Genomic DNA, 18324 nt, shown 5'->3' with positions numbered 1-18324 from the left:
TTCGTTAACCCCTGAGCCATGACGGGAACTCCTGAACTACCTTTTCTATAGAAGTTGGTAAAGCTAAAAGCTTGATTTCCCCAGCCTCCCTTGTACCTAACTGTGGTCATGTGACCACCTTCTGGCTAATGAGACAAAGCTGAGGTCTCATTCAGCTGTGTAGGGAGAGCTTCTCAGTCAATGATTTCAGACTTCCCCATCAAATGATAACCGCGGTATCTCCAGACGCAGACAGAGTGGTGAGATCCTGTGTCTTTCCTGTGAGGAACACAAGGAGGGGAAAAAAACAGAGGATGTGGCTCACTCAGGAGTTTGGCTGACCCTGCAGTAAGCTGAGGAGTGAGGACTCTGACCTATATTCCTGGAACAGGTTCACTACAAAGTCTCCTGGTGAAAGACAGGTGCTCTCCAACAGTCACTGGTGAATATTTAATCTATTTTAACCGTTGGAGGAGATTGCTCAATCATTAAAAACCTAATTCTTGCTGGGAAATGTTATGCTTTAACGAACTCCCTTCTGTTAAAAACAAGTAAGTCTCATGGTCGAAGGTGATACGCCACACATGGACACACACAGGCTGTGTGGCAGCAGCCCTGTTAACATGTCCTAATTACAGCAGTGCTGACAGACAAGGCTCAGCCATGGGTCATCTCACTTAATGAGGGACTGAGCCCCTTCATTGTCCCTTGCTTCTCTAAAACTATGTGCTTAAATAGTTTTGTGCTATGTGCTGAAATCCTATGAGGGCCAATCTCCAGGGATGTGTGGACTGCTCGGTGGCAAAGAAACTGGGCTTCTGGGGGGACACAGATGAAGTGGCTATACAAGGAGGGGGAAAAAAATCCTCTGAAAGTTTTCATGACTAAATTTTCTTTATGTTAGTATGGAGTTTTCTGTCAATTTTTTTTTTCATTTGCTTGACTTCAATCACTATTATTTTACCCAAATTGTAGGAAAGGAAAATGACTGCTGTTCCAAAAGTTAGAGGGTGACCCTACTGGGCTGAGGCTGTGTTTTGGATGTTTCTGGAGTGTGTCCGAGGCTGCCTCCACCAGGTACCTACTTACAATGATTGATCATCACAGAACCTTTTGTTTGGGGGGGAGCTAAGAGGAGTGTTGGGAGACAGGAACCAACAGAGAGGGGTGAGGAAGAGAATAGAAGGACTGGTAAGACATTTGCCTTCTCACCTCTGTCACTGGCCTGTGAAACTGGTGTAGAGTCCTGATGGTGGAAACAGCAGGGCTAAAAGCAGGAGGAATTCTCTTCTTTTGACAAAAGACCTTGGACACAGGCAGACCATTCATAGGCCACATGACCATTGGTAGTGAATGGACAACAGGAATGGGGAGGCTCGTGGTGGCTAAATTTAGTAGGGGGTTATGTTTTTTCCCATGAAAGCCTAGATTGCTGACTACTGGTGTTGGCTCAGCAACTCAGCAAGACCCTCAAGGACACAGACTCCTGGCTTTCACTCCAACTTTTGTAGCTTTTGGCTGTCTCTTAATTTGATTTGCTTATGGTCACAAGATGGCTGCATAGTTCCAAATGCAATGTTACCATTCAAGGAAGGGCCGAAAGGGAAAGGCATGACGTTCAAGGTCTGCTCCTGGTACCAGGCATTTCAGTTTCCCCCAAGGCTTTCCAGCAGATTTCAGCTGTGGCTTAATGGCCAGAATGTGGTCACATGGCCACTGTAAGTTGCAAGGGAGGCAGGGAAGTCATGCTTTTGGCTTTACCAACTTCTAGAGTAATGGTAATTAGAAGAGGCAGGGCTGGTCATTTGTAGGTTCCAGGGCAAAATAAAAATGGAGGAATCCATTGTTCAAAAAACAGGGAAAAAGTGCTCTTGAGGGCAATAATATATAAAACTATTTCCTTTCTTCTCAAATCTCTCTCCTAATATATTTTATTTGCCATTTAATGTTGTTCCAAGTAAGGAAAAATTAGGAGTTCCTGTTGTGGCTCAGAGGGTGAAGAATCCGACATGTTGTCCATGAGGATGCAGGTTCAATCCCCAGCCTCGCTGAATGGGTTAAAGATCTGGTATTGCCATGAGCTATGGCGTAGCTCGAAGATGTGGCTCAGATCCTGTGTCACATGGTGGTGGTGGAGGTCTCAGCTGCAGCTCTGATTAGACCCCTGGCCTGGGAACCTCCATATGCCATGAGTTGGGCCCTAAAAAGACAAAAAAAAAAAAAAAAGATAGGATAATGTTTCTTGGTCATTTGTGAGGGTTTTTTTGGGGGTGTGTTTGAAACAAATTCTGGTTCAGATTGTGACCTCTCAGGGTTGTCAATGTCTCCCACCTCCCACTTCACCCCCTACTTACTCAGACATAACACACTTAGCTTATATTCGCTTTTTCTCCAAGTCACCAAATGCGCACACATCATGTTCCACCTGAATTCCATGTTCATCGGGCTTCATAAACACTGTGTGCATGTGGGGCGGCATGGAAGGGGGGCACACACTGCATATTTCTGCACATGATCCACTTCCCCATCAAACTGTGCTTTCAAAAGTCCAAACATAAAAGTCAGAATTTCAAGATGGCAACAGCAGAGCATGAAGGCAAGCCTGGGGCCCCCCTGAATGCCAAACCCTGTGTTACTTGACATGCCTGTGAGGCCAGCCCTGGCAAGAGGACCTTGGAAACGGGTGATGGGTTAGCTAATGTGTTTCCCACATGCCTGGGTCACATATTAACCCCAGGTTGACCAACCTCCAAGTGCAGATATTGGCAGCCTTTGGCTACATAGCATAGCACCCTCAGGCACACACATCAAGCACAGTCAGCACAGCTAATAGTGAGGCACCTTGACTAGAAGGTAGAAGCTAAAGAAAGCCGAGGACTAGTCTCTGTGTATTAGTCCCATAAGGGTTACCACAAATAATAAAATGGAAGGGAGCAGGGAGCTACAAGTCACAGCACAGGAGGCTTTAATGTTAATACAACCTAAGAGGATGTGCCATTGCAGCTGAAAGGGTACTGTGACACTCCTGAGTAATTACTTACTCAAGTGCTTTGCAGCTCTTTGTTTTACTTCATTGTAAGCACAACACTGCCAGATTTGGGAAACAATAGTAGTGGATTCGGGGATGGTCCCCAGAGATCACCTACCCAGCATTTGCCAAGAGCAGACGCTCTCCTGAGAGAGTAACAATAAACAGCTTAAATTTCATGTTGAATCAATCTATGAGGTGGACTGCTACTCCCATGGACATTTTATAGAAGAGGCACAAAGAACTTGAGTACCTGTCCAACGTCACGGGGCCAAGAAGTGGCCAAAGTGGAATCCCAACCCAGGCTCCAGTGCCCTTGCATCTAACCTCAGGTTAACCCACTTAACCACTCCGCTGCCTCCAAAAACTGGTGCCACTGCCTTCATGCTGGCATATCTTACATTCACCCACACTGTACTCTCTTCACAGACTTCTCCCCTCTTATGCTTCCTATAACCAATATGCTATCACAAAACTGGAGCCTCCTGAAAATATTTTCATCCATTTTTCATTAGGCAAGTTGATCTTCCTTTGGCCTTTCCAGAGCTCATTTTCAGGATGAATTAAGTATCACTTTCAAGTTTGAATTTTCTACTTGTTATGAATGCAGTACACCAATTTACCCTTGTGCTAGTTCTTTCTAATTCAGGTATGTCCCATCAGCATGTTTAAGTATTTTTAAGGCAAGACCCAGACTGCTCACAGTGAAAAGTGAGTTGTGAGTGATAGTCTCCCAATTTCTTCTACGTTGTAAAGAGCAAACTCCCTGCATCTGCTCACAGGCCAGCTGCGTGGTTCACAGTCAAGGAGAAAAGCTGTTCACACAAGTGCATTTTATAACAGTAATACTACAGTACAGTTTCATCAAAATCTAACATCCAGTGGTATCATGATCTTAATGAACTGGATCAAAGCCATGTATTGATGACACATGGTTTATTTTAAACAATGCTTTCTTATTCTCTCCTCCTCCGATTATGGGCTTTAAAAAGCCCCTCAGTGGTGAGGACTTTCTCTGTCTTTTAATTTAACAGAAACAAACCCTAGACCTATAGAAATTAGAAACTGACCAATTCAACTCAAAGCAGGGAGAAGCCTTGCAGCCCATCAGGAATATATACAAAACTCAAGACAAAGAAAAGCTCAAACCAATAGAGAGGGCTGTTGCTGTGGCTCTGGTATAGGCTAGTGGCTACAGCTCCTATTCAACCCCTAGCCTGGGAAACCTCCATATGCCACGGGAGCGGCTCAAGAAAAGGCAAAAAGACAAAAAAAAAAAAAAAAAAAAAATCAGGAAGATGATGTTGGACCAGAAACAGGATGAAGTACTTGACTTAAATCATCTATAGTTATTGACTGGCCGTGGAAGAGAAGAAGGATTACTAGAATGTGTCTAGAGAGGACATGTGTGCCTCTGACACGGTCAAAATTCTGCTTATAGGAGTTCCCGTCGTGGCACAGTGGAAACGAATCCGACTAGGAACCATGAGGTTGTGGGTCCGATCCCTGGCCTCGTTCAGTGGGTTAAGGATCCAGCGTTGCTGCAAGCTGTGGTGTGGGTCCCAGACGCTGCTCGGATCTGGCGTTGCTGTGGCGGTGGCGTTAGGCCAGCAGCTGTAGCTCTGATTTGATCCGGAGCCTGGGAACCTCCATATGCCAAGGGTGTGGCCATGAAAAGCAAAAACAAAAACGAACAAACAAAAATTTTGCTTATGCTACACTTGAGGGCAGAAAGAAAACATATCCACGTTCTTCCTTTCCTTCTTCCTTCCTTTTTTCCCCTTCCTTCCTTTTTCTTTCTTCCTTTCTTTCAATGAACCTGATCTTCCTGACAAGCCCAGTCTGCTAAATGTGGATGCCAACATCCAGTCTTGTCCTGGAACCTCAATCCAGTCATTAGGAAAGACTCCCTCTCTAGGTAACACTGTCTCTTTCACATTTGTGCATTTCAAATTTCTTCCATTCTCCCTGCTCTTCCCCACAGTGGTGTTTCGTTTTATGGGCAATGCAGAGGCAGGTGTTGAGAAGGGGCTTAGATGCTCAGACAGGTCCTTATGCAGTCCTCTGGTTCTCCCATGTTTATAGCAATATACCTCACATACCTGGGCATTATCTTGTTAGTACCTAAAGCTTTTGGTTGAGAAATGTAGGATCTGTTCCTCTCCATGAATTTGGGGGATCTACAGGGCCTGGTGAGTCTCCCTGATGCCTGGGCCCCCACCTTGACCCTCACTAACACTAGCCTCCTGAGGTCTGACCGTCAGTGCCTTTCCATCCCTGCCCTCAGCCCTAAAGCCACTTTGTCCCTGATGGTAGCAAGCTTGCCAGCCACCGTCCCCATCTCTCCTCAGGACAGAGAGCACCAGATTCCTCTGTGACACAGGACAGCCAAAGAAACCTCCTTCTCTGCCCAAACACACAGCACAAACACATTTATTCTGATTTGGCTTCCCCCAAACTGGAAAAGTCTGGAAGTTGTTCTCCAAAAGTTCCAGACGGCAAGGTCAAAAGCATCTGTCTTTGACCTCAGCCTACTTAGCATGCTGGCCCCCTTCTGGAATTTGGCCTGAAAAAGTGACTCGGAGCATACGTCTGCAAGCCTGCCTCTCCCACCCCTAGTTTGCCCCCCTCTTGTAATCGCTGAGCCTGGGAAGCTGTCTTTTCTCATTCTCTGTATTGTAGCCTGTGCTGTCCCCACTGCTTTGAGAGTTATAGGTGACAAACTGCTTATTTATTTCACCATCTTCTCTGGGCATAAAGCTTCAGGATTCAGGCCTAAAATTATAAAGTGTCAAGAAAACCTAATTTTGGGAGTTCCTGTTGTGGCACAGCGGAAACTAATCCAACTAGTATCCATGAGGATGCAGGTTTGATCCCTGGCCTTGCTCAGGGGGGTTGAGGATCCAGCATTCCTGTGGCTGTGGTGTAGGCCGGCAGCTGCAGCTCTGATTCCCCTAGCCTGGGAAATTCCATGTGCCATGGGCGTGGTCCCAAAAAGCAAAAAAAAAAAAAAAAAAAAAAGGAAAGAAAGAAGAAAACCTAATTTTAAAATTAAAAAAAAAAGAGAATTTAAGATTTGCAAAGCATCATCTCCTATTATATTTAGTTTGGTTTACATATTGCCAACTAGTAAGTCTGTATATAGTTTGGTCCTCAAATACTAGTTTCCTTTGGCCAAAGTCCCAAGTTCCAGAAGCCAAATATAACCGAACCAAGTGAAATCAACTTAGTTATCATTCAGTAACTATAAAATAATTATGGAATAACTATGAAGTAACCATTATGAGCCTGCTTAACTCTCTGTATACAGTCAAAATATTAATGTAATAAAAAAAAAAAGTTGCCTTTGAGATATAGAAACCAGAAAGACAGGGCAGGTGATGACTCATTAACGAAAATAAGGGATGTGAAAAGAATGTCCTTGAACCTATCTACAAAACAGAAAGAGACTCATAGACATAGAGATCAGACTTGTGGTTGCCAAGGGGGAGGGGTGGTGGGGGGAGGGATGGACTGGGAGTTTGGGATTAGTAGATGCAAGCTATTACATTTAGAATGCATAAGCAATGAGATCCTACTATATAGCAGAGAGAACTATATTCAGTCTCCTGGGATAGACCATTATAAAGAATATAAAAAAGAATATGTGTGTGTGTGTGTGTGTGTGTGTGTGTGTGTGTAGGACTGAGTAACTTTGCTGTACAGCAGAAATTGGCACAACGTTGTAAATCAACTATACTTTAAATAAAGATTAATTTTAAGAAGAACCTCCTTAACAGGGACAGGGCAAGATTATGAGTTTGATTTTAGACATGGTAACTTCCAACTTATCATGGGCAAATTAAGTCCATCTGGAAATCAGAAGTACTTAAAGATCATGAAACCGGAAAGTAACATCATAAGCTTTGCAACTTTCAGAAATTATCACTTTAGACAACTATACTTCCAAAGCAAGAACCCAGAAGACACGGGTAAGGGAACTTCAACAGGCCACCCTTTGAGACTTCTGGTTCTAAATAGTAGGCTTAATCTTCAGAGCGGGTAAGAAAAGTTAACTATAAACGGAGGGGGGAAGAGGGCAGAGGAGAGGCCCCCAAGGAACAGCAGTGTTTGCACGAAGGAAGGGAGCTAGCAAAAGGGAAGCTGAAGAACAGAAGATGCTGTATCACAAAGCCAAAGAAAAAGAGAATTTTAAAGTATAAGAGTGGTCAGTAGGGTCAAATGCCTCTAAGGGACAAAAATGGAGCCAAGAACTATCTTCCAAATTTAGCAATAAAGTCTTCAATAGAGTAATGAAGGCAAAAGCCAGGCTACCCTAGATGCGGCATAACCATGTGGTAAGGAGAAAACATTGACACATGTCCTGCAAATTTTGGCTGACAAGGGTAGTAACAGTATGACAAAATAGAGGAATTCAGTAGACTTCTTTAATGATAAAAAGAGATGAGCATATTCTCAAGGCTGATGAGAAGGAACTGATGTAAATGAAGCAGTGGAGGATGTGAGAGAGAGCAGCTAATACGACAGAATCCTGGAGCATCAAGGTGTAACTGCAGATAAAAGCAGGCTCCCCCTTCCTCCAAGATACGATTGAGATGCAGGGAAGTTGACATGAGAGACTCCCACTGGAAACAGAAGGTGTTTCTGAGTTTCTCAGTAGAGCAAGAGGTGAAGGAGCCACTAAGAGAAATGGGAACAGGATCTGCCAAAGTTAAATGAAAAAAACAAGTAAACAGATGGCGTTCCCGTCCTGGTTCAGTAGCTAGCAAACTGGACTAGTATCCATGAGGACCTGGGTTCTATCTCTGGCCTCCCTGAGTGGGTTAAGGATCCAGCATTTCTGTGAGCTGTGGTGTAGTTCACAGACGCGGCTGGGATCTCCAGTTGCTGTGGCTGTGATGTAAGGCTGGCAGCTACACAGCTCCAATTTGTCCCCTAGCCTGGGAACTTCCATATGCTGCGAGTGCAGCCCTAAAAAGACACACACACACAAAAGGTAAACAGAGATGAGTGTCCAACTAGATTACTAGATTCAGGCAAAGCAGCAGAAAACTGAATTGGCAGGACTGATCCCAGGATGAGAGTTTGTAGACAATGGTCCATGCTGTGGAAGGGATGTAGGGGAGCTTGAACTTGTGAGAGGAGCTCGTTAAAGGGCAGGGAATCCAGACAGAGGAGGAAAGGAGGAAGGGCCAGCAAGAAGGTGTTTACTGGAGGTAAATGGAAAAGTCAAAGAGTTGAAGTCTCAACAAAGCCAGAGAAAGGGGAAGCCGAGAGTATTTTAGGAGTAGAGGTAGCTGGAAGGACTGGAAATTGTGGCCAGAGACCAGGCTGTGGATATTCTCAATGGCAAAGAGTTCAGCAGTGGGCTGAATGGAATGGAGACAAATATTGATAGAACTAATGAAATCAAGGCAGTGAGTCAGGATGATGCCTGTGAGAATACTGAAATAACTAAAGTAAAAGCTGGAGTTTGACTGGAGAAGGAAATTATTACGCCATGTCAAAGCCTTCGGTGAGGGAAGGCATTCAAGAGTGTTGGTAAACGGAAAGGTAGGAGGTGGCCGAGCTGGACTTTGTGAACTTCTAAAGACAATGGAATATTACTTAGCCATAAAAAAGAATGAAATAATGCTATTTGAAGCTACATGGATGGCCCTAGATATTATCACGCTAAATGCAGTAAGTCAGACAAAGACAAGGATCATACAATATCACTTAAATGTGAAATCTAAGAAACGATACAAATGAACTTATTTACAAAACAGACTCACAGACTTCAAAAACAAACTTGGAGTTCCCGTCGTGGCACAGTGGTTAACGAATCCGACTAGGAACCATGAGGTTGCGGGTTCGGTCCCTGCCCTTGCTCAGTGGGTTAACCATCCGGCGTTGCCGTGAGCTGTGGTGTGGGTTGCAGATGCGGCTCGGATCCCGCGTTGCTGTGGCTCTGGCGTAGGCCAGTGGCTACAGCTCCGATTCGACCCCTAGCCTGGGAACCTCCATATGCCGCGGGAGCGGCCCAGGAAATAGCAACAACAACAACAACAACAACAAAAAAGACAAAAAAAAAAAAAAACTTATGTGAACCAAAGGAGGAAGGTGTTGGGGAGGGGTGAGCAGTATGAACAAACACACATTACTATACATAAAATCAAAAATCAACAAAGACCTACTTTATAACTCATGGAACTCTGCTCAATATTCGGTAATAACCTATATGGGAAAAGAATCTGAAAAAAGAATGGATATATGTATATGTATAACTGAGTCACTTTGCTGTACACCTGAAATTAACACAACATTGTAAATCAATTATATCCCAATATAAAATAAACATTCAATTTAAATAGAGAGAGAGGACATGATGGAGGATGGTGTGAGAAAAAGAATATATACATGTATAACTGGGTCACTTTCCTGTACAGCAGAAATTAACAGAACACTGTAAATCAACTACAATAAAAAAAAATTTTAAAAAGAGAGTGAGAAAGGGACAGTGTTGAATCTCCCATCAAAACAAAGTGCTGTAATGCAGTCAAGTGGGCTCTAAGTAGTTCCATGTGATTGTAAACAGATCTGAGCCACAGGAATCCTCTTTACTGTAAAGGGATAGCCAGACTTGCATTCTCCCCATTGAACTTCGCAGGCAGTCCCAGAACCACTCAGAGAGAAACCCTCTCTGCTCTCTCATACAAGAACTCATCTGAAAGTGGTATGATGAAAATGGTGCAGACCCAGCAGTGACAAGAGCTGGAATCTGATGCTACCCCTGCTCCTGATTGTGTGACCTCGAGTGTATCATTTACTCTTCCTGGACATCGTTTTCCCCATCTGTATTCATTCAATCATCTATTAGTGCATGTAATTTACAATGTCTATTGAAGCTTGATATGTGATAGGCACAACCCTAGATGTTCGGGACATGGCAGCAAGGAAGACACATCTAGAACTAAGGGATCTGCAATGAGGGTCAATTCCAAGTTCTCCCTGTTCAGTGATTTTAATGACCTGCAGTGAGTACACGTGTTGTCTGGCATTTGAAGACCCGAGGATCTTTTGGGACTCAGAAGCAGATATTAAATCAGACAACAATTCCCAGCTTGAAATTCCTGGACACTAAAGAGAGGGTCCTTGAAATTACCCATAATAAACTTTCAGAAAACTGTTTCTATCACTTTAAAAGAGCCAGATGGAAATTTTGCTCAACACATTTATATCACCTCAGTAAAAATTCAATGTTTCTGCCTGATGGTCACATGTTCCAATACACACGTGTACATGTGTCTGCCTTAAAAATGAGGAAAACTATTATTGTGCAATAATTGTAATTTAGCCCCACAAAGTTCCCAAGCAAATTGAAACCGACAGGATTTTTTTTTCTTTTTCTTTTTTTTTTCATTTTAAAAGCTGAAAACTTTCACCTGAGTGGTAAAAATTTTGAGAACCCCAAGCAGAGTGGAAAACCCTGGAATTAGCATTTGAAAACAAGATTTCTTCAAATCCCACCTCAGCTCCTTCTTGACATGTAGCCTTGGCTGTGTTTCTCTGAGCTTCATCTGTAAGACTAGACTGAAATTTACCTTTTGTGGAGTTGAGATGATTTAGTGAGGAATGTTATAGTTTCATGTAGTTTCACATGACATAATTAGAATATTAAGAGTAGAACTGATGGTGTGCTAGGAGGAAACTGAGCTACACCAACTTCAAATTCCAGCTACTCACACTGGGCATGGATGATGCTGGATAAATGTCATCTCTGTGCACCTCAGTTTCCTCATCTGTAACATGCGTTATCTTGAGATGACACATATATACCCTGGTACATTATAGAAGTCCGATAAACATTTACGTCCTTTGGGAACCGTTAAGTGTTACGCAAATTTTTAAAAAGTTATTATTCCCACTTTTCTAGTCTAATGTATCATAATGCTTCATTTCCCAGAGATACAAACAGAAACCTAAACCTCCTGTCAAAACACGTGTGATATGTGATAGATGCTAAGGGCAAAGAAGAGTTAAAAACACTAAAAAATGTAAGACATACTATATTTTATATATATATATATATATATATATATATATATATATATATTTTGGCCATGCCCACAACATGCAGATATTTTTGGGCCAGGGATTGAACCCAAGCTACAGCAGTGACCCACGCCACAGCAGTGACAATGTCAGATCCCCAGCTACTAGGCCACTAAGGAACACCAGATGTATTTTATAGTAATAATTATTATAACATATTATTATTACACTTTACCACTCCCATTACTTTGCTGTATTACATTTAGCCAGAACCGGGGGGTGGGGGGGAATACATATAGCTTCTACAGAGCAAGCTAGGATTCAAATCAGTCAACTAAGAAATCCTGTCCTCCTTTGTCCCCTCTCCAGGGAGTCAGTCTCAAAGGAGAGAGGTGATTTTTCAATCTCTAGTCCCGTCTAATTATTGAGTCAGTTATCACAAAGTCTAATCAATTAACATTGTCTGATTAGCATAAAACATCGTTCTTCCCTGCCTGCTTCCATATAGATCCTGGCAGGGTTCAGAGAGCCCGTGTAAGAGTCCTTAGAATTGTTCCCCTGTATCTGACAGATTTGTACTACATCTGGATACAGCCCTCTGGCCATTAGCAAAGATTCCCAAGCAGTGTCCTTTGGGCATAGATTTATTCATCCACTGTAGTTACAGGGGTCACCACGCACATCCCAGATGAGCTCAGGCACTTTCAGGGTGATATGGCCATAGACCACACACATTCCAACCACTTTATTACCTGGCAATTCTGCACGGCCTACGTGCCGACCATATAAATTGTCTACACAGCAAACTCAGGAACTGGTGAGATTAGTCCCGTTAGAGAGCACTAGCTCTGCATTGAAAAAAAAGGGGGATGGAGTTCCCATTGTTGCTCAGTGGGTTAAGAACACCACATAGTGTCCTTGAGGATGCAGGTTCGATCCCTGACCTCACTCTATGGTTGCACAACTGAATGACTTAGGGGCTTGTGAAAAAACGTTGATGTCTGGCTACTCCCAGTTTGGTACTAATAATTGATCTGGGCCCAGACCTGCTTCAGCATTTTTGAAAGCTTGCTGGGTCTTGAATGACCCATACTTGAATGTGTGTGGCCAGGGTTGAGATTTCCAATGACCACTATGGGAAAAAACTCAGGAGATGTGATATATTATTTTTAAAAACCTGCTGACACTGAAGGGGACCTCATAAGTATTTGTTAATTTAGAAAAAGGCATGTTTCCAACATTAGCACATATAGATAATAGATATAGAGCTAATTTTTCCAACACTGCCTACCTTTTGCATCTTTTCCAAGGTCCTACCTGGCATGAGAGTTATCTACTCTCATCAACCTTTCTTGCCCCCTGTTTTTTTAATGTTTATTTTTAATGTATATTTATTTATTCATTTTCTTTTTACGGCCACACCAGCAGCATATGGAAGTTCCTGGGCTAGGGGTCAAATGGGAGCTGCAGCTGCAGCCTACACCACAGGAACCCCGAATCTGAGCTGAATCTGTGATCTACGCTGCAGCTCATGGCAATGCCGAATCCTTCAAAATGACCTGAAAAAAAGCCGGGTTTGTAAATGCATTTTATGTGGTCATGTGGAAGCAACCCACACGGCTCATCCCCAGATTGGAACATCTATGCCAGTGTCTTTGTTTCCAGCCAGTGCCATTCTTCTGCTAATTTTGAGTTCATGCCTCTCTGAGAATCACCCACAGACCTTTTTATGCCAAAATTACAGAGTCCTTTATCATCCCTCCCACAGTCTCCCAAAATGAGGAGCCCTGGCGTTTTCTATGTGTGTGTTTGTTGTGGTTTTCTTTTCAATACAGCATGGCTGCTCCTCTAAGCCATTTAGCCCTCACAGGCTCCTTGCCCGAATATGCAACTGATAAATATATTCCTGGCTCAAACAGTAGGCCCCAAATTACGAAATGACTCTCCTCTGACTGGACTTTGGCACCCAGGAAGCCCAATTCGACAGAAGTCTTGAGCAAAGACAAACAATTGTGGTGCCCCAGTCCTTGGCAGATAAATGTCTTCCAGGCACTGACTGCCATTCCGCTTGGAGTTGCCTCACTAGAGCAGATGCGGGTCCGCCGGAGGTTCACCTTTGCAGTATGCATTTTAGAAATAAGCATTCTGAGCGCCGGGCCCACACCCAGGTGAGTCGCTTTTCTCTTCGCCTCTAGAATTTCCCCAGGGCTTTGGTATTGCAAGGTCGGCTGTTTAGCAGCAAAGCAGGTAGGACACTTCCACCCACAATGAGATATCTAGCCCCAGAATTTAAACTTTGCAAAAGGGGGAGAAAAAGCCCAGGTGTGTCTTTCAGAGCTTTCTCGGGAAAACTGCCACTGTTTGTTTCCAGGGATTTCTTTTAAACAAGGTGTTCAGATGTTAAGACCGAGATATTCTTTAAATACTGGACATATGAAACAAAGCCGGTTCTTATGAGCGTGTAATAAACCTGGGTTTATCAGTGTCTCAGGCCTGAGGAGTCTTAAGTTTCAGGAAATGAACTTTCCCTCCCTCAGCCTTCCTAACACTCTTTAGTTATTGGCTGCACCCTCCTTTGTCCCCCACGTGAGGTGAAGGTGGCTCATTTTGCTTCTCCACCTCGACATTCCAAGTTGTGTCCAGAGGCACACACTTTGCCCTTAGGTTGAGGGTGGGTTTCCTCCGTTCGAGAAGAATCCCCATCACCCACGGTGCAGACCTGTCGGCTGGGCTTCCAGCAAAATGCTCTCCTCTTGCTCTGATCCTAATCGGGAACATGAAGCCCACACCAAGCCCATCCAAGAAATAAACCAGCCAGACAACATGTGCTCACAGACCGACTATGCTGTGCCCAGGATGGCCGGAGAACACACAGACCTGTGTCATCCGATACGAGTGCCAGCACTGAAACATTCTGGGCTGTGACAATAGCTGGGCGAAATTATCTACCCAAACACCGTCCCTCTGTCTGATGTGACAGTGACCTCTATTCAACTTGCCTTTGTCATTTGACGCTTGGTTTCACCAAACTCTGTTTTGGACCCTGATGTCCATCGCAAGCCCATCTTCGCCTGCCTCTTGGCTGCAGTGGAAACTGCCATCGGGCCCTGCTAGGCACATGGTTTGCTCACTGGGCTGTGTCTTCCAGAAGGAGACACACAGAGATACTACAGGACCAGGGATTGACTGAAGCACTCTGCCAGGCTTTCCTTCACCCTGGCTCTCCCTCTTGCCACCTTATCTGAGAAGTATTGCTGCATTCAGGAAGTACTGCATTTACTGGGCATCAGGTACAAAGAGGACTCGGGAAGCCAGTTACTGAAAGTTGCTTTCGCCCTCTTGTACTCACCCTGACCCTTTCTTAAGTTAAAAAAATAATTTCGACAACCCACATTCCTGGGTTGTGACTCCTGCTGATCAAAAATGAGAGGCCATGGGGAAGGCTTCCACTGCTTTGAAATTTGGACCCCCTGGGTCCTGGCCATGCTCAGCTGTCCCTGGGAGGGGTAGAAAGCCCCCTCGGCTGGCCCCCCCAGCTCTGAGCAGCTGCACCACTGGCTTGGATTTGGCTTCAATCACTCCCACTGTCATGCCCTTGAGAGTCTGGTAGGGGTGCCCTGCTCAGAACACTCTGTGCTCTGCCCTTTGATATAGAGCTGCGGTCAGAGTGTTCAAACCCATCATGAAATGAGACATAAAGTTCAGCCAAGGAACTAAAATTTGCGAAAGATTTGAAAATACAAAAATGAGGAGTTCCGTTGTGGTGCAGCAGGTTAAGGATCCAGTGCTGTCACAGCTTGTCACTGCTTGTCACAGCTTGGGTGGCTGCTGCAGCACAGCTTTGATTCCTGGCTCAGGAACCTCCACATGCCACAGGCTCATCCCAAATAATAATAATAATAATAAATAAAATACAAATTTGGTCAAACTGGAGCATCCCTTTGGAGCTAGACTTTCCAAGCTCAAGCTGAGGTGCCATCACTTGCTTATCAACCATGTAAGTCTGGACAGTCTCTCCGAACTCTTACTCAACCTCCCTGTTTCTTGGTTCCTTCATCTGTAAGACAAGGATTGTAGTCACTTCCTAGTACCACAAACTGGGTGGCTTCAAAGAACAGAAATTTATCGTCTCACAGTTCTGGAGGTTCCATGGCTGAAATCAAGGTGTCAGCAGGGCCGTGCCCCCTCTGATACTCTGGGTAGGGACCTTCCTAGTTTCTGGCAGTGGCCAGCAATCTTTCACATTCCTTGGCTGCAGCCACATCATTTCCATCTCTGCCTCTGTTATCACGTGGCCACCTTCACACCATCTCCTCTCTGTGCATATCTGGCTGGCTCCAGATTTCCCCTTTTCTGAAGGACATCAATCATGGATTAAGGTCCATCCTAATGACCTCATCTTCATTAGATGACCTCTGTGAAGACCCTGCTTCCAAATAAGGTCACGTTCTGAGGTACAGGGGTTAGAATGTCAACATATCTTTTTGACGAGACACTTGACGAGACACAATTCAGCCCATAGCAATAGCAATGATAGCACCTACCTAATAAGATATTTTGTGAATTATTTTATGTGGAATGTATTTCATCCGTGCCTGCTATGCTGTAAGAACTCTGTAAATGTGAAGTATGCTTTAAAATAATAACCTTGCTATTTTTTTCACTTTGGTATGCTTTCTGGTGTCGGAGAGGAGGGGATGGAGTGACAGCTAGCCTTCTGGGGAGAGCACATGCGTGCAGACATTTTATCTTAAGCCAACACTACAGTGAGCTCTTGCAACTGGTGAATCACTGGGGATTTTCAGTGATCATTTGTTTGCACACATAAGCATACCCATAAGAGCCGGTCATGAGGGGGACATCATCTCTTATGTCTCTCAAGATAAAATAGAAATGTTAAAACAAAAACAAAACAAACACCAACAACAAAACGCTGTGCAAGTAGAAGAACAAACAGCTCAGAACATAGGTTCCAGCACCAGGAAGCTTGGATTTGAGTTTGAGGTCCACAGTCTACCAGCTACATGACCCTAGGGAAATTCCTTAACTTCTCTAAACCTCCTCCTAGCACCTGCACATGGGAATAAAAATGTGCCCCCCTCTGAGGAATCCCCAAGATAATAAATGCAAAGTGCTTAGCACGTGACGGACAAGCAGTAACTGTATGATAAGTATAGGCATGGTTAGGTTTTTTTTTTCCTTTTCATTTGTAAGTCACAAAATATGTACAGGGTCCAAAGATCAAAAACGTATAACCAGTATACGCTGAGAAGACTTGCTCTCCCCACTCCTACCTTTTCAAGAGGTTTGTGTTACAGGTGAAGTACTTAGAACACGTCCCACGTCTCACCTCACCCTTTCCCAACAGGGAAGGATCTTTATTAGTTCCTTGTTCCCTTAATTAGCTCTTTCTTAGTTCCCGTAGTTTTCCAGTATGTCTTTGTGTGGATTAAAGTACAGAGCCCAAAGGAATCACATGCTCTCCCTTTCTTTCATAAAAGGTGTCATATCATATATAATGTCTTGTACTTTGTTTTTTCTTCTTTTTACTTTGCAATATATCTTGTATCCTTAGAAAAGGAGCTTCCTCTTTCTCCTCACAAATGGTGACTTTCCCATTGTGTGGATTTACTGTTCAGATAACCCTGTCGTTTATTGACAAACATTTGGGTTGTTTCCAATTTTGTGTTCTAAGCCAGTTGCAGTGAATATCCTTATTCATGTATTATTTTGCAAATGGATAATTGTACTTGAGGATTAATTCCCAGAAGTGACATAACAGGATCAAAAGATATCACCTTTGCTGAAATTGCCCCACAGCCCTGTAGGTGGGTGTGAAAGTGTTTATTCCCCCAGAGCTTTGCCAAGGGGAGATCTAGGCCAACTGTTTGGTATTTTCCAATCAAATAGGTGACAAACAGTATCTTTGAATATTTTAATTTGCTTTTCTCTTATTGAATCAGACTGCCCATGACAATGTTTAAGGCTGCATGGGGTTTTCCGTGTGTGAACTATCCATATTCTTGGCCCATTTTCCTACTGGGTCTCTTGTCTTTCACGCAGAGATGATTATGATGACTTTATAAGTTAATCCTTTGTCTCTGGTATGAATTACAATCATTTTTTCCCAATTTGTCATTTATCTTTTGTCTGTATGTTGTGTGTTTATAGTTTTCATATTTATTTTATTTTTCACTTTTCCAATAGTTAAGGAATAATAGACCAGGGATTACAGAGCCTGAGAGTGTCTAGGTCTGTTGCCTCTGGAGAGAAACTGCCTTGGTTTGAATCCCAGCTCTGCCACGAAGTAGGTGCTCCATAACTGAGAAAAATCACTCACCATTTCTGTGGCTTAGTTCGTCACCTTGTCAAGAATTATCACACTGGTAGCAGATCTCTCGTAGGGCTGATGTAAGAATTACGTGAGATAACAAATATAAAAGCTTGGAAGAGACCCTGACATAAACTAATGCTAGCAATTACAACTCAATTTATTTTAATTAAATTTATTTTAACAGTCTGGAAAAATACCCAGACACTCGTTAACAGAAAAGATGGGGGTAAGCATGAAATTGAAGATACCTAAAATGTCAGTTTTTTGTCCTTTGGTTGTATCCATCTTTGGTTTTAATATCCATATTTAATACAAGTTGTTTATGTATGAACTATTATTGGCCAAGTATGGTCATCTGATTTTTTTTTTTTACTCATTTAGTATGGGCAATCTTTACTGAGTTTGCAACCTGGGCTGGACATTGCTTCAGGGGCTGCCGTGTAATACTGAGCATGTTACTGAGGGTCTCTGCCCTCACTGAACTTATCATCTAGTGACAACTATCAGCGAGTAAACGGCACTTGCAACTCAGCCAGGTTCTCTGGGTGAGGTCTTGATGCTAAGGGGACACATGACCCCGAGCCTCGCCGACCCCCTGTGCACCAGCTTCACCTGCTCCAGCCATGCCAAGGACTTTGCTCCTTTCATTGTGCTCCCTCTCCCACACCATCAGCATCCCCCTTGGTACTGAACCATTCCCACCCCCATGCGGACATTGCCTTTAAATATTGGTTCAGCCCTTGGCCTTACTCCGGACACCCCCACTCACTTGCAGCCTCATGGTGTGAAATACACTTGTATTCTGACAATGTTCCAATTTTTATCTATGGTACAGACCTCTAAGCCCAATGTCCAACGACTTAACATCTCTTCTTCAAAATGTAACAAACATAACTATTGGTTTCTCCACCCATCCTCACCCAAGCTGCACCACTATTCACCAAGTGAC

The 18324-nt window shown here is 43.6% G+C and overlaps 1 protein-coding gene across 3 annotated transcripts in view; it reads left to right on the top strand.

Moving 5' to 3' along the window:
• Positions 1-18324, top strand: part of C9 (complement C9) — a 76631-nt gene that overhangs the window by 2294 nt on the left and 56013 nt on the right. The window contains exon 2 of one of the 3 annotated variants that reach the window (XM_085001452.1): positions 955-1056. Coding sequence is in view for 2 of the 3 variants with exons in the window: in NM_001097448.2 (NP_001090917.2) it covers positions 13133-13209 (77 nt within the window). In the remaining variant the exon portion in view is untranslated. Of the gene's footprint in view, positions 1-954; positions 1057-13045; positions 13210-18324 lie in introns of those variants that run through there. The other 2 variants (NM_001097448.2, XM_085001451.1) reach the window with 2 other exon arrangements.

Source organism: Sus scrofa, chromosome 16, assembly GCF_054392235.1.
Source record: "Sus scrofa isolate SSC_HxYL_T2T_F1_AM1 chromosome 16, Sscrofa_HxYL_maternal_Yorkshire_Landrace_v2.0, whole genome shotgun sequence".
Classification (NCBI taxonomy): domain Eukaryota; kingdom Metazoa; phylum Chordata; class Mammalia; order Artiodactyla; family Suidae; genus Sus; species Sus scrofa.
This window is presented reverse-complemented; position numbering and strand designations above follow the sequence as displayed.